The following is a 14,770-nucleotide window of genomic DNA, read 5'->3' as shown; positions in this document are numbered from 1 at the left end:
CCAAATTACTAAACAAATCGACAATCTCGTCTCAGGGTTGATTCTTCAGAGTGGCTATCGTGTTACTTCGTGAAGCTTCGTTCACAACATGGTACGCCGAAGCTATTCTTTCCGTTTTCCTGGCAGTTTTTCGAACTTGTCTGGAAGCTGAATTTAAGCTGAATCTAACTGGATACTGATTTAGTTGCCTCTGGGCCTCCTGACTGCCGCGCAAGGCCATCCAATGCTTGTGGAATTGAAGAATGGCGAAACGTTGAACGGGCACCTTGTCAACTGCGACAACTGGATGAATCTGACGTTGAAGGAAGTGGTGCAAACAAGTCCTGAAGGCGACCGTTTCTTCAGATTACCGGAAGTCTACGTGAGAGGCAATAATGTGCGTGGCAACCGCTCCTCTGGAAGCAGTCATCCGCTCACCGTATTCTAGATCAAATATCTCCGCGTTCCAGAAGAGATTCTAGATATCATAAAAGAACAGCAGCAGAATCAGCCTTCGAATCGGGGTCGTGGTGGTCCATCGCAGCGAGGCGACGGCGGCAAGGGAGACCGAGGTCGTGGTGGAGGACGGGGAGGACGGGGCCGTGGTCGTGGGAGAGGCGGTGGTTGAGACTGGCACAGTCAATAAAGAGTGCATAAAAGAAAAACACAAGAAGATACCCCGGAGACAAAATGCAAGCTGTGGATGGATGTGTGATGATTCTACCAGATTAGACAAGCATGGTATTGGCGTATTGTGGCTCTATACCAGGCAAAGGTCGGTACTGTCTGGGACTCTAGTAAACCTATATCACTGTATTCTGCAAAAATTGCACCCTCATCAAGGGCTGTAGCCCGATTAATAGTGGCATACCATCACTGTTGCGGAGAGCCCGAATCTAACGATCACGTGACGATATATAATTTTGCCCAGCTTGAGTGGTTCCAAAATAAATAATTTCAAATAATGCACCGCATCAGCTAGAGATGCGACGAGGGACGCTCAGCGTCGATGGTTTGTGGTATTGTCTCTGTCCGTCATCCTGTCAATTTTCACTGAGACAGCCGTTTCCTTCATTCATATCAACTCGAGCAGGTCCGACAAGATGTCGTGTCTCCAATTCTGCCCCAGATGCGGTGCCAGGGCTACGACGCTACAGCCGTGTTGGGAAAAGTGATACAACTCAGAGGAGAGGAGCCCGTGAGAGGTTATCCAGGAACAAAACTGGAGTGTCGGTACCCAGCAAACAATCGTCACCGAGGGCCCAAGATGTCCAGCAAAATGGCGATCAGCGGAGGTTTCGGATCGCATGGTACATATCTCGAGCTCCAATAGCGGGGTGGCCCATAGACCTGGTGCAGAGATCAACAGAAGATTTGGAGAATCTGCTCCAACGAAAGACATCCGAGTCACCTAGAATGTTGGCTGTGTCTGCGATCCTGCGCATCCTGCTCAAGTCGCGACACGTTAAGCCAGAGCTGCGGCATTACAAAGCCATGATACTGGCCAACACGGACCCGAAATTCGGATCGCCCGAAAATGTCCGTCTATTGCTCAATGAAATGGAGGAAGTTGGAATAGCAGCGGACTCGTCGACTCTGCATGCTGCACTGCAGGTGAGGATGTCTTTACTTTCGCCGTGGAACCTCTAACTGATCTCCCGATCTTGTACAAGGCACTCGCAGTTCACCCCGATTACCTCCTGCGCCAGGAAATTCTCCGTACCCTCCGAGATCGATGGCTGCCTCTCAGTCCCGCTGGCTGGCATCACCTTGTTGCTGGGCTTATTAGAGAGCAGCAGTTCGAATTGGCACTGGATCATCTTGATCACATGGCGCAGATGGGGATCCCTGTTCAAAGCTGGCTACATGGCCTCCTGGTTTATCATCTGTGCGAGCTTGAAGAGTTCGACCTAGTTTTGAAGCTGATGAGATCGCGGGCCAATCAACAGCAGGATATTTCAATGGATCTGTGGCTGTATGTTCTGGACGTGGCCAGCGAGGCTCTTCATCATGAAACGACGCGCTATGTATGGAAACAGGTGGTGGAATTGGGGTATTTGAACCCGTCCTATGGGGTGTGCAGCAACATCCTGACAGTTGCATCCCGTACCGGCGATACCGAGCTGGCTGCGTCGGTGATTCGCTTCCTCATCAAGACCGAAGTCCCACTATCCCTAGAGGACTATGAGAAGCTAGTGGAAACCCATGTCATGAATGGCGACCTCCCTGCGGCCTTTGAGACTATCTGCTGCATGCACAGTGACGGTATCCAGCTGGAAGAAAGCTCAACTCGTTCCATTCTCACATATATGGTGCGGAAGAAAGTGAAGCCACGAGAAGCATGGGAAACTCTGAAACGACTAAGAACGCAGGGGAGAAATGTTCCTGTGGGTTGTGCCAATGTTGTCATCGAGTATTGTGAGCATCATCTGCCTTGCGACCACACGACTGTAGACAAGGCTATCAAGTTCTACAAGGAACTGTATGCTCTCTGCCCCAGTGGTCCTGATGTCACGACCTTCAATTGTCTTATTTCCCTATGCCGACGAGCAAAGCGTTCCGATGCCTGCATGTTTGCCGCGAAAGAAATGTCCAAACTTGGGGTCCCGCCAGACACGACTACCTTTGAACATCTCATCCTCATGTGTCTCGAGTTGGGCAACTTCCGCTCTGCCTACATGTACTTCCAAGATCTCCAAGGCAGAGGCTGGACGTTGAGTGACGGCGCATGTGCTCAGATCCGGGAGCTCTGTCAAGGCTCGGAGGACGAATTTGCTGTTGAGTTCATGTCGCACCCGATGATTAACATTCTTGGATAAGCTGTATTATAGTGGTGGAATTTCTTTGAGATACCCATACGCTACCTTCTGTACAAGTATCTGTATAATATAAATCCAAGCAAGTTTTCTACAAGGATTATTTCCACTGATCTCGCTGACCCTACATCCTAGATCAACTAATGAGCTCTAATAGATAGGTTGTGCTCCGTATTATTGCTTACTGTCTCTGTTCTTTATATAGATTGGGTTGGAGTCAACACGGAAGCTAGGCCAGAAGTGACATCATTCCGCATGCCACCTGATGGTATCTGATTGAATCGAGCTAGATGCAAGGCCCAGAAGGATAACGGCTTAATCTTGTTTTCGAAACTACTCCTCAGTTCATATGAACAATTGATGATCGATTAAATTACAAATACAAACTGAAAAATGGCGACTGAGTCTTCAATAGAACTTCCTAATTGATGGATCACACAGCATCTCACCGATGCGGCGGCTGCATGTCTGAACAAACAGCCCATCTTAACTGCCAGTTCGTGATGGTTTGTTCTTGAATTCCTTCAATTTCTCTGTTCGATACCGCAGGCAGTTACTGCCAGGAAAAGCCGTTCTAACAGGTTGCTTGTGTCGCTGGCAGACATCCCTCCTCCGCCAGATCGTTGCTGGCCCGAGATTGCAACACCCAGAAGCTGGTCTGGACCTGTGTTATGTGACAGATAATCGTCAGTGCTGTCTCCCCGTCTGTTTCTTCCATAATGCTACTATTTGTCGCCTTACTAACACTGTGTCTTGTTGAATGTAGTCATCGCCACGTCTGGCCCCTCCTCTACATACCCCCAGCGTGCCTATCGCAATCCGACTGACGCCTTAGTGCGCTTCCTAGACTCCAAACATGGCGAGAACTGGTACATCTGGGAGTTTCGGGCCGAGGGCACCGGCTACCCAGATTCGGAGGTGTATGGACGCATCCATCATTTCCCATGGCCGGACCACCACCCGCCACCGTTTGCGCTGATTCCAGCCATCATGGCGAGTATGCGGAATTGGCTAGAGGGAGCAGGAGCAGAGGACAAGCAGCAACATGGAAAAAGGGTGGCGGTGGTGCACTGCAAGGCAGGCAAAGGACGCAGTGGGACCGTCGCCTGCAGCTATTTGATCAGCCAGGAAGGCTGGAAGATGGAAGACGCGCTGCAACGGTTCACGGAGCGGAGGATGAAAGTCGGGTTTGGGAATGGCGTCAGCATACCCAGCCAGATCCGCTGGGTTGGCTATGTAGACCGGTGGGCGAATCAAATGGACAAAGTGTACGTTGAGCGTCCGGTGGAGATCCTCGAGATACACGTCTGGGGGTTGAGGGATAGAGTCAATATTGCTGTGGAGGGCTACGTGGATGAAGGGAAGAAGATCAAATGCTTTCATCTTTTCCGGCGCAGCGAGCGCATCGTTGTCGATACCGGGAAGAAAGTCTCTCCAGAGAGCACGGACAGTCATTTACGAAGGGGAAATATGCACAAAAAGACGTCGACAAGTTCGTCGATATCGTCCTCGTCTATATCTGTACCCACTCGGCCGACAGAGACTGTCACAGCGCCGGCGTCTTGTCAATTGGATCAGCAGATATCTGCTGTAATTTTGCGGCCAAGCCAACCGCTGATTCTGCCTACCTCTGACGTGAACATCGATTTCGAGCGGCGCACCAAAGCCGCTTATACAGGCTGGGCCATGGTGACGTCCATCGCGCACGTCTGGTTCAACGCCTACTTCGAAGGCGGGGACAAATACGACTCAGGGGTCTTCGAGTGCGAGTGGGAGTCCCTTGACGGGATTAAGGGAAGTACGAGGAATGGGACGAAGGCTCTTGAGCGGGTGAAGGTTGTATGGCGGTATCCTCCGTCGACGCAGGTAGGAGAACCAGAGCAAAAGCGGGAGGGAGAGGAAGCAGCGGGCCCGATACCTGGGAAGGTTATCACCCTCCCGAAGCCAGGAGAACCAGTGCCAGAGAGCCAGGCTGCAGACTGGCGTGGTGAAAATGTCACTCGGGACGAAGACTGTCAGCTGTTACGGGATCAGGGGAACAACCCGTTATATCCATCCGTCCAGAAGAAGCATAAGTCACCCTTTCGGATACTCAGGAAGAAGACCGGAAATGAGAAAGGTCTGATGGGCGAGTGCCATCCACCGGTCATAGAGGCTACGAACGCAGCCGCAGACATCATGCCAGCCAAATCGTCCATCTCGCTGGGCAAAGGGCTTGGACTGCGTAAGCAGACCCCGGCTAGTCGAGACATCAGTCGAGATATCAGTCTCGCAACCAGCGTCGAGGACCTGGGACGACAGGAGGGGGAAGAAGAGGAGCAGGATTTGGAACAGAAGTGTGAAGGGGAGAGAGGAGAGAATGAAGAGGAAGATGTCGATATGGTGGGCGTCAAGCCTTGTTTCAAGGATGAAAATGGCAATGGCAACGGCAATGACCGTGACCATGGTAACGACATCACAAAAGACACCAAGACAGAGACATGAGATGGCACAAAAAAACAACTGCTACAGCGACATCATCTATCGCTAGCAAGGGTTGCTAGGATAGGATCCTCCAGAGGGCAGACATGATCATCTATCTCCTCTTCCCCTTACCCCTGAATACATAGGGATGAAATCCATGTTATGCCTTTTTTGCATGTTTACTGTACAGTTACATATACCAGGGGGAAAAAAAACACGAAAGATCGATCGATGTCGATAGATGGTTTGTTTACGGGTGCACATCAACATGAACTCAGCATTCTTTTTCTTCTTCTTTCAATGTTTCCTTTATTGTACAGTACATACATAGATACATACATCAGATTGTTATTATTATTTATTTATTTCTTCTTCTTCTTATTTTTTTTCATGTGTATACTCACTCATGCTCATGCTTGTTCGTGACTCTACCTATGCCTTTTCTTTCTTCTTCTCTTTCTTTCCTTTGGGTTGGTTTAAAAACAGAAACTCGACGATGAACGAGTCTCGAAATCATAACGAGCCGGGGCAGGATGATTAATGTACATACATACTTACGGAAATCTCCGGAGTATTATATATATATATAAGACATCACAAACAATACCATCCATGGGTTTTTTTTTGTTTGTGCGTGCGTTTCTTATATGTTTTAGAACAGCGCAAACCCCTCCTGCAGCCGCCGCTGCTCCTCCTCTAATTCCTTCAACTTCGCTTCCAGCGCCGCGCGCTCCCTCTGCAGACGATCGCGCTTCTTCCGCTCGTAGACTCCGCGCACCACGCGCTTCACCTGCGCTTCGCCCTCGGCGAAGTTCGCTTTGGCGAGCCCCACCACGGAGTCGATCTGCTCGGGTGTGTAGACGAAGTTCCATGTTGAGAGGAAGTCGTCGACGTCGGGGTTGATGGAGCTTGGCCTGGGTTTCACTGGGTCTGAGACGTCGTCTTTCTCGGAGACGTTGCTAGATGCGGCGGATTTGGCTCGTGATGAGGGAGTAAAGTCTGGGGCAGACGGGTTGGGAAGTAGTGGGAAGTAGACGACAGCGATGCCGGCATTAGGCTGCATCAGATGGAAGTCGGATTCGCGGTGGTCGCCGTGGCTGGGATGGAAAAGTCGTTTCGATGGCGGTGGTTCTTTGTCCGACATCCTTTCCTCCTTCGTGCCGAGCCATACGTTACAGTATGTCAAATCGGGATTTTTGGCCTCTGGAGGCCGGTCCCTGAGGCTCAGGTCTTGATGCGAGTCCGCGGTCAGGAGCGTGTCAATCATCCGCGACTTATGCCCTGCGCTCGCCTCTTTCGCCTGGGCCGCGGTGAGCTTGTCTTCCGCAGCCTCTTCGCTCAGTTTCTGGTTCTCGCGCAGTGTTTGCACGGTCTCCTCCGTCTTTGTGCTTGGACTTGGCCATCCCGCACCGATGGGCCAGCCCTTGATTCCTCGCTGTCGTGCGTAGCCATCCACCACCGACAACCAATTCTCCTGCTTGATGTCGGCCGACGCGTCGAAGGCGACGATGATATCCACGTCCCTCCCAGGCCGCAGAAGTGGATAGATTGGTAGATTATTACTCATGCCCGCGTCCATCAGTCGCAAATGTGTGCTGTTGAAGATGGACTCGGGACATGACGCAGGAAGCTGGTCCTTCATGCCCAGCACGTAGTTCGGTATGGAAGCCGGATCAATGGGATGTACTCGAATCAACTCCTTGTTCTTTCCTTCAATTAGTGAGTCGATTCCTCCAAACCCCGCGAGGCCCTTGACAGCAGGTCGGATCTCCTTGTAATAATGGGAGAGTGTCGCGCAAAACGCGCTGCCCCAGATTCCCATCAGCGCTGGAAGCCGTAATTCCGGCACCGCATATTTATTGGGGGGCACAGTATTCCTGCCTTCGTTGAAATGTCTCCCTACTGCCCACATAGGGATTCCCGCGTTGAATTCCTCGCAAAAGAATTCATACGGGGTAAACTCAAACCACTGAAACCATGCCTCCTTCCGCGCTGCTTCCTTCAGCTTCTCGGCGGCTCGTCTGTCCTTCATTTCCTCCACGGCGGGGATCTCGTGTCGGACAGCGGTGTAAATGGGGAGTGGGTTGCTGCCATCCTCGATGTAGTCTCGCTGGTTGGACAACTTCAAATCCCGATCTGAGAGGTCCAGCTCATCACGGGGGACCAGAAGTCGCGCCCCCAGCAGCAATCCGTATATGTCAACCAAGCCAAAGTCCGAATCAGGGTCGCCTTTTAACTTCTCCACCAGCCCACTGAGGAGGTACTTGTTCGTCGGAGCGGTCGTGAGCAGATTCAAAGCCTTGGGCGGAAAGGCGATATGCACATCTAGCCGATTTTTCAAATGCTCGACGAGCTTGTGGAAGTCCCGTCCGGACAGGGATGAATTGTACAGAGCCTGCAGCCAGCAAGTTCCACTCACGCCGGCCGTGTATGTGACGCAATCCCAGAGACCGGCTTCCTGCGCGGCGAGGTAAGATCCAGTCCCCGCGACAAGAGCCCGTAGCCCTCCCCCCGAACCGCACATGGCGATAATTGGGACGTCATCCGGATGGATATCCTCCTTCTTGAGGTCTAGGTATTTGGCCAACGCTTTGACGGCATGCATCCGGCGCTTACGCCGGAACGCCAGTTCCTCTTGACAGAGATCCTCTCCCACACGGACCTTTGCATCGAGCGCAATCTCCGGATTGATGTCCACGTCGTGCGCTTCCCTCCAGATATCGTCCGCAAGAGACCCGGGAGCCATCGACAGCTCCCGTTGGAGCTTTTGCATGTTCGCCGGGAGAAATCGCGCCCAGTCGGGCACAATATAGTTCTTGATGCTGCCCCCGATCCCGGACCACTCAATTGACCCGAATGAGTCCCTTATCACCCCGAACTTCCGTGTAAATGTTGCCCAGGCGGTCCCCGTGCGGTCCTTCCGCGTGCGCCCTTGCGGCGCGCCATTGGGGTCTGTGTTGGCAGAGTCCGTCGTGTACGGTTCAGAAGGAAGATCGCCGGTTCGTTTTTCATCTGCATGTCGAGAGGACGATGTGGTAAAGGCGCTTCTTTGATCCCATAGCTGCGTTGGCCCGTCTGTGTGAAGGTATCCCCAACCACTGCATGCGGCGAAAAAGGCGGCGGGAGGGACGGTCCAGCGTAGGCGCAACACCCGCGTGCTGCGCATGGTTGGCCTGGTGTAGCAGAGTGACAAATTCGAAGAAAAGAGCATCTAGAGCATGGGGCTGACCTGGCGGCGGTCTGTCGCAGACCGTCGCCTGCAACCAACGGCATGCATCAGCTGTTCCTGGCGATCAAAAGAGCGAGACTGGCTATGACGACATGATTGCTGGTTGGGGAGAAAATATTTGACGCCTCAGGTTGCAAATATCCGGATCAGGCTTAGTGCTGCAGATAGCAGAGCCCAGATCAATTAATTAATTAATTTAATCTGCGGAGAACTAATTAGATCGGCCCAACAATGCCAGATCGATCCAGGGGCAGCATTAACATCATCAACCTCAGGCTGTTCAGATACAGCCAAAGGTTTCGAGGCCAGGAGCCTCACTCTGCCGATCGGTCGAGCATCTTCTTGCGATGACTTGACTGATTCCTACCTGCGATTTACCCACTCAGTCCGCGGCGCGATTACTACCATGGTCGCCAGGAACACCGCCTACGCGGAAGAGAGCGCGGAGGTCGAGGTTCTCTACGCGAATCTCGACAAGCTCAAGGTGCTCACCAAGAAAATCCAAGGCTCGTTGGACCGGTTGGAAACGAGTGGCCGCGTGGTCAAAGACGCCATCGGGCCCATCTACAGCAACACCCAGTCGCTCCAGATTACCAACAGCAATATCGACCGCATCAATGAGGCGATTGAAAAGCTCCGAAAGCCCGTCGATGCCAAGGCTCGCGAGGAGGGCGTCATTCGTGCTGGCCCCCAGAGTGCTGGTGTGCCGCAGTATCTGTCCGCGTTGAAGAGAGTCGATGCCGCGCTGAAGAGTCTCACCGCGACCAACCTGCGATCGAATCAACAAGCCATCGCCGATCTCACTGCCCTGATGAACACGGGCAGTGGAAAACTGCAGGATTTGTTCCGCTCCATGCTGATTCAGAATGTCGACCCTGTGGAACCTCTACATTATCTGACAAAAGGTGAGCTACCACTTGCTGTTGAACTGGCCTTATTCTAACAAATGGTGAAAGAGCTTCCTTTCCCCTCTATTCCTGAGGAGACGATCACTGATCTAGGACCCATCGCCGCTGCAATCAGCGCTGCCGCCGCCTATGGGCCACAGCGTCAAGGCGAAGACCCGGCTATTGCGATCTACGCCGAGATCCGTGGGCCATACATCACGTCGAGCTTGCAGAATCTAGCCATTGCGTCCATCAATACCGCCAAGCGACGACCGACCGATGGTCCGTACAAGCAAGGCACCAACGGTATTGGGGTGTATGCCAACGCTTTGGAGGGGTTTATCGGGGTGGAGCATGAAAACATCGTGAAGATATATACAGGCGAGCAGCAGGGTCGAGCGCTGCAGGCAACCTGCCGCTCCGCGATGGCAGAGTTTTCCAAGACGCTGCGGGAACTCAACCAGTACATCAAAGCCAATCTGATGACAGACTGCTTCCTCGCCTTTGAAATCATCGAGATCGTGACGGCCATGTCCTATCGTATTGACTCCAAAACAGGAGAGTTGAAGAGCCTGTTTATCGAGGCTCTTCGGCCCGTGCGTGAAACAGCCAAATCCTCTCTCTCGGAGCTCTTGGAGGAAACCAAGCGGAAAGCAGCTAATATTCCTGTTCTCCCGCCGGACGGTGGCTCAGTGCCGCTGGTGAACGAGGTGATGAGCTCCTTGTCGACCCTGACGGGTTACTCCGGCCCACTGGCGTCAATCCTCACGTCACTGGGCGACGGGAACTGGCGTTCGACATCCAGTGCAGCAAGCAGTGCTCCGCTAGATGTGAGTCCGGACAGCTCAACGCTGTTCTCTCACTTCATTCTGGACATGATCGAGGCCCTGATCAGCTCGCTCGAGGCTCGAGGCCGGACTTTCCACCGCACCAAGTCGGCGTTGGGCGTGTTTATCTCGAACATCTTCTGCATTGTCGATCGCTCCATCCGGCAGAGCTCCGAACTGTCCCGCTATCTGTCCAGCCCGGACAGTATCGCGCGGATCGATGCGTTTCGCAAACGCGGCACGTCCACGTATTTGGAGGCCTGGAAGGAGACGTCACAGCACCTGATGGATGTGCAATACACTTCTCGTGGCCCCCGTCCCACATCGTCGGGGCCTGTGGACTCAGCGGCGATCGTCAAGGCACTCTCGTCCAAGGATAAGGACACGATCAAGGAGAAATTCAAGGCCTTCAACGCCAGCTTCGACGAGCTGGTCGCGCGTCACAAGGCGCTGTATATGGAGCGTGAGGTGCGCGGTGCCTTGGCGCGTGAAGTCCAGGCCGTCATCGAGCCGCTGTACGCACGCTTCTGGGACCGCTACCACGAGATCGACAAGGGAAGGGGGAAGTACGTCAAATACGATAAGGGAGCGTTGTCCGCACAGCTGCAAGCGTTGGCTTAGAAGTTTCCTGGTTGAATGCATGGCGATGTTTCCTCATTTCTTGCCCAGGAGTACAAAATATGGCGTTTACTTACACTTGATGGGTTTGTTAACCGTTTGGGAACTAATAATATCCCAGAATTTTGTCACACATCGATACCATATGTATAATGTCGTGTTGATTTGATCTGATGTGTTGTTCTTCAGCTGTCTTATGTTGTATAATATAATACACATATAATCCTGTTGAACTAACTGACTGACTGAACTGTATACAGTATATTAAAACCGGTTGGTTTATGGAAGCAGATAGCATGAATTAATTAAGCTGGCAGAATGGCAGATGAAGCAGCCTAGTTGAAGCAAGGTAATATTTAGATCTAACTCCATGGTTATCTCATAAATTAATTTATCTACCTGGCTGTGACTAATAGAGTCCCAAAAAGAAGGTATGGGCATTTTACAATTTTACAACCCCTGCCACGTGCAATGGAGGAGTATACATGTCTCAAATTAGGTAGACCTGGAATATGTCCCAATTCTTGCGCCGATTGAAGACTGTTGTTGATGACATTTACTGTTGGAACCGTCCGTAAGTATAGTTGCGTCGTGGGTGGCAGTGTAGGCGTCGCTTCATTGTATCCCGGTAGTGGGTAGGATCATTTGATTTTGAAAGAGGAATCTTGAAGAGGAATCATCATCGATTATCTTATTCACTATTATTATAGTAGGATCCATCTCATCCCTAAGTCTTTTTGTTCTTCTGTCATGTTCTTCACAATTACATTTGACTGTTGTACCGCCACTCAATCAGACACATCCATACACTGCGACAGGCAAAAAGGCCTTGAACGTGCCAAAGATCAAGTGATGCGGTCTCTCCTTCCTCAAGGAAAACCCCGATTTGTGTAAGACGGAAGCACAAAACGTGTCCCATCTTGTCGGAGTTGATTCCGAGAGTTGGCGAAGGAGGGGGGTTGTTATTCGCACATTGACTGATTGGCACGTCATGGACAGGAGCGTGACAACTCAAAGTTGTGCGGAGGAAAGAAGTCTATTGGGCGTAAGCCAAGAAAAGAATTCTGAAAACCTGGATCATATATCCAGGAAGCATACTGAAAAGATGACGATGCGATCCATTACATGTCTTTCTTAGACTGACTTGCTGAATCAAAGTCTTCCTCATCATCATCAGGCAACGGGACATCCATGACCCGTTCGCCAGCCTTTTCCAGTGTACGTCGACTCCAGGTCCTGACACCTTTGTAGACAGCCTACAATTGTCAATATCTGCAGGTTTTAACGGTGTTGATACAGGAAGTACTCACCCAAAGGAAACTGCCCACACCTATAAGCACCACCACCCAGCTGATGGAAGCCACTCGACTCCTGCCTGTCGATCTGCCACCACTGAACAGGCCGGAGGTCCGTAGATTCCACCATTGCCACGGAGATAGCGCTAGCAACACTTTGATGAACGATAAAACGCCCAGGGATGCCAGTCCCTTGACAAAGTGCTCAAACCAGGATGTCCTTTCCTCCAGAGGGGGCACATCCAGGACGGGTTCAGGCTCCCAGAAGTCCGTTGAGAAGATGGTGTCCAAAGGGTCCACGTAAAGATTAATAATTGGGTCAGCAATGAAACCAAGCAAAAAGATAGTAAACAGCAATATTGCCAATGTCAGACCGATCTGCGTCGCCGTGCTACTGATTATTCGAGCCCATGTCATGCGCTCGAGTCGATACTGGAACCCGCAGGTCGGGCATTGCCAGTAGTTCCTCTTCCCGTAGCTGGGGTCTGCATGTCGCCAGGTACGAAGACAGCCTTCATGTACGTATCGGGATGACCCTTTACACTTGCAAGGCCGCAACAGTCGACCCAGCTCTGGGTCCGATGATTCATAGGTGACCCGAGGCGTTCGCTGGAGAAAGCCAGGAAGATGCTCGGACGGAGGGTGAAAGGTTGGATAAACTGTCTCCAAACAGATGCGACAAGTCCGTGGAGGATAATGCTTCTTGGGCCTGTGCGATGAAGGTTCAGTAGAGCCAGCTGGTTTATTATGAGTCTGAGAATGTTCAGAGTGTCCAGCACTCGGTGCAGTAGGAAAACCCCCCGGCAATCGCCAGGAGGGCTGCTCTTGCGATCCAGCAAAGTCCATGATTCACAAAGAGAAAAGAGAATTAGTTAGATTATGCAACCAACAGATTGTGACAAAGCAAGAATAACAGAACCGAATCATCCAATATACACAGCTTTGGGGTTTGCCTGCTGCATGGGGAGGTGCAGAGACATTGTTGGCAAGATTACTGAAAATTGAAAAGAAAGAGACCAGAAGGTTCGTCGAGCGAGATTCTTTTGTGTTGAAGCTCCACGTCGCCCTAACCCAAAGAGGGTGCTGTGCCGTCACCGCCTTGGGCGCTTGGCATACCGCGTCAACATCTGGCCGCCTATCACTGCCAGCCTCCAAGCTGCTTCTTCTTTTCATCCCCTCTTCTCTGTCTTGGTTTCACTTCTCAGAAGCTCCATTCTCGTCTGTAGCTGTCCCTCCGAAGCTTCTGACTTTCAACCAGCTCCATGGCGGACCGTTATTCTTTCTCGCTAACCACTTTCTCCCCCAGGTTTGAGCTCCCGCATTACCCCCCCTCAGTGTGGACCTGCTAACAGTCATCTGCAGCGGAAAGCTGGTCCAGATTGGTATTTGATTCTGGATCTGTGCTTTGGTTCTTTATTGTGCTGATGATTGCAGAATATGCCTTGAATGCTGTAAACCAGGGTGTAACTGCCCTGGGCATCAAAGGTGCGATGCTAGGAAACTGGTCTTGGACGTCCGTGTAGCTGACATATGGCGGTGTTTGTTCAGCCACAAATGGAGTCGTTCTTGCTACCGAGAAGAAGTCTTCCTCGCCGCTGATCGATCCCCCTTCCCTCTCCAAAATTTCCCTCATCACTCCCGATATTGGCATGGTCTACGCCGGCATGGGTCCGGATTACCGTGTCCTCGTCGATAAGGCGCGCAAGGTCTCTCATACGGGCTACAAGCGCATTTACAACGAGTATCCCCCTACCCGAATACTAGTGCAGGACGTTGCCCGCGTCGTTCAGGAAGCGACCCAGTCCGGTGGTGTTCGGCCCTACGGAGTCAGCTTACTCATTGCTGGCTGGGATGAGGGTGTTGAGCCAGAGACGGATGAATCGAAGCAAGGAGACACTGGATCTGAGACCAGGAAAGTTACGGGGAAGACGGGCGGTATCCTGAAGGGTGGTCCTAGCCTGTATCAGGTGGACCCCAGCGGAAGCTACTTTCCCTGGAAAGCTACAGCCATTGGGAAGAGTGCGACGAGCGCTAAGACTTTCCTGGAGAAGCGGTATACGGAAGGTCTGGAGCTGGAAGATGCGATCCATATCGCTCTTTTGACTTTGAAGGAAACTATCGAGGGCGAGATGAACGGGGAAACCGTCGAAATCGGTAGGGCTCCCTATCCTACTTCGTCTGGTTCTGTCAAGATATTAATGATTTGTTTAGGTATTGTCGGGCCACCGGCAGACCACTTGTTAGGTTACAAGGGTGTCGAAGGCGCCAGGGGGCCGAGATTCAGGAAGCTGACCAAAGAGGAGATTGAAGATTACTTGACCAATCTATGATTGCGATGTTTCCGTCGTTTATGCCAGTTTACGTCTCGTCTAGTTGTCTGTAATATAATAGACTATTCCAGGTCTTGCCCCCTGCATTCCAGGAATGAACTCGGTTCGTTGGATACTGGAAGCCGTCGCTTACTCAGATGACAAGTAGCTCCTGCGGTGCAACTACACAGGGAGTCAAATAGAGACTTTGCCAAGCAGTGCAGGAACACGTTTGAAATTGTTGTACTTCAAGTCCGAGGGCTAGATACAGGGGAGATTTTCCCTCCCTACCCGAAGTTAAATATCGCCCAGATACTAACATCAAAAAATAGAAGGTTGGCTATTGT

The 14,770-nt window shown here is 51.6% G+C and overlaps 7 protein-coding genes across 7 annotated transcripts; 5 read left to right on the top strand and 2 right to left on the bottom strand.

Annotated features, from left to right (window-relative positions):
- Window positions 1-88: 88 nt before the first annotated feature.
- Window positions 89-607, top strand: VTN77DRAFT_4830 (uncharacterized protein; the record flags this gene model as incomplete). Its single annotated transcript, XM_069420933.1, has 3 exons — window positions 89-91; window positions 185-376; window positions 428-607. The coding sequence occupies 3 exons, from the start codon at window positions 89-91 to the stop codon at window positions 605-607; spliced, it is 375 nt and encodes a 124-aa protein (XP_069277397.1).
- Window positions 608-963: 356 nt separating this feature from the next.
- VTN77DRAFT_4829 (uncharacterized protein) lies at window positions 964-2,798 on the top strand (the record flags this gene model as incomplete). The annotated part of the gene is made up of 2 exons (XM_069420931.1): window positions 964-1,593; window positions 1,653-2,798. The coding sequence occupies 2 exons, from the start codon at window positions 964-966 to the stop codon at window positions 2,796-2,798; spliced, it is 1,776 nt and encodes a 591-aa protein (XP_069277396.1).
- Window positions 2,799-3,259: 461 nt separating this feature from the next.
- On the top strand, window positions 3,260-5,279 carry VTN77DRAFT_4828 (uncharacterized protein; the record flags this gene model as incomplete). Its single annotated transcript, XM_069420930.1, has 3 exons — window positions 3,260-3,301; window positions 3,397-3,481; window positions 3,562-5,279. The coding sequence occupies 3 exons, from the start codon at window positions 3,260-3,262 to the stop codon at window positions 5,277-5,279; spliced, it is 1,845 nt and encodes a 614-aa protein (XP_069277395.1).
- A 631-nt stretch (window positions 5,280-5,910) lies between these two features.
- Window positions 5,911-8,424, bottom strand: VTN77DRAFT_4827 (uncharacterized protein; the record flags this gene model as incomplete). The annotated part of the gene is made up of 1 exon (XM_069420929.1): window positions 5,911-8,424. The coding sequence occupies one exon, from the start codon at window positions 8,422-8,424 to the stop codon at window positions 5,911-5,913; it is 2,514 nt and encodes an 837-aa protein (XP_069277394.1).
- Window positions 8,425-8,893: 469 nt separating this feature from the next.
- Window positions 8,894-10,822, top strand: VTN77DRAFT_4826 (uncharacterized protein; the record flags this gene model as incomplete). Its single annotated transcript, XM_069420928.1, has 2 exons — window positions 8,894-9,392; window positions 9,444-10,822. 2 exons carry the CDS (start codon window positions 8,894-8,896, stop codon window positions 10,820-10,822), a joined length of 1,878 nt encoding a protein of 625 aa, XP_069277393.1.
- Window positions 10,823-11,940: 1,118 nt separating this feature from the next.
- Window positions 11,941-12,960, bottom strand: VTN77DRAFT_4825 (uncharacterized protein; the record flags this gene model as incomplete). The annotated part of the gene is made up of 2 exons (XM_069420927.1): window positions 11,941-12,075; window positions 12,130-12,960. 2 exons carry the CDS (start codon window positions 12,958-12,960, stop codon window positions 11,941-11,943), a joined length of 966 nt encoding a protein of 321 aa, XP_069277392.1.
- A 416-nt stretch (window positions 12,961-13,376) lies between these two features.
- Window positions 13,377-14,444, top strand: VTN77DRAFT_4824 (uncharacterized protein; the record flags this gene model as incomplete). Its single annotated transcript, XM_069420926.1, has 5 exons — window positions 13,377-13,420; window positions 13,477-13,496; window positions 13,549-13,599; window positions 13,663-14,268; window positions 14,326-14,444. The coding sequence occupies 5 exons, from the start codon at window positions 13,377-13,379 to the stop codon at window positions 14,442-14,444; spliced, it is 840 nt and encodes a 279-aa protein (XP_069277391.1).
- Window positions 14,445-14,770: the final 326 nt, after the last annotated feature.

Source organism: Rasamsonia byssochlamydoides (genome assembly GCF_041956645.1).
Source record: "Rasamsonia byssochlamydoides strain NRRL 3658 unplaced genomic scaffold VTN77scaffold_34, whole genome shotgun sequence".
Lineage (NCBI taxonomy): Eukaryota > Fungi > Ascomycota > Eurotiomycetes > Eurotiales > Trichocomaceae > Rasamsonia > Rasamsonia byssochlamydoides.
This window is presented reverse-complemented; position numbering and strand designations above follow the sequence as displayed.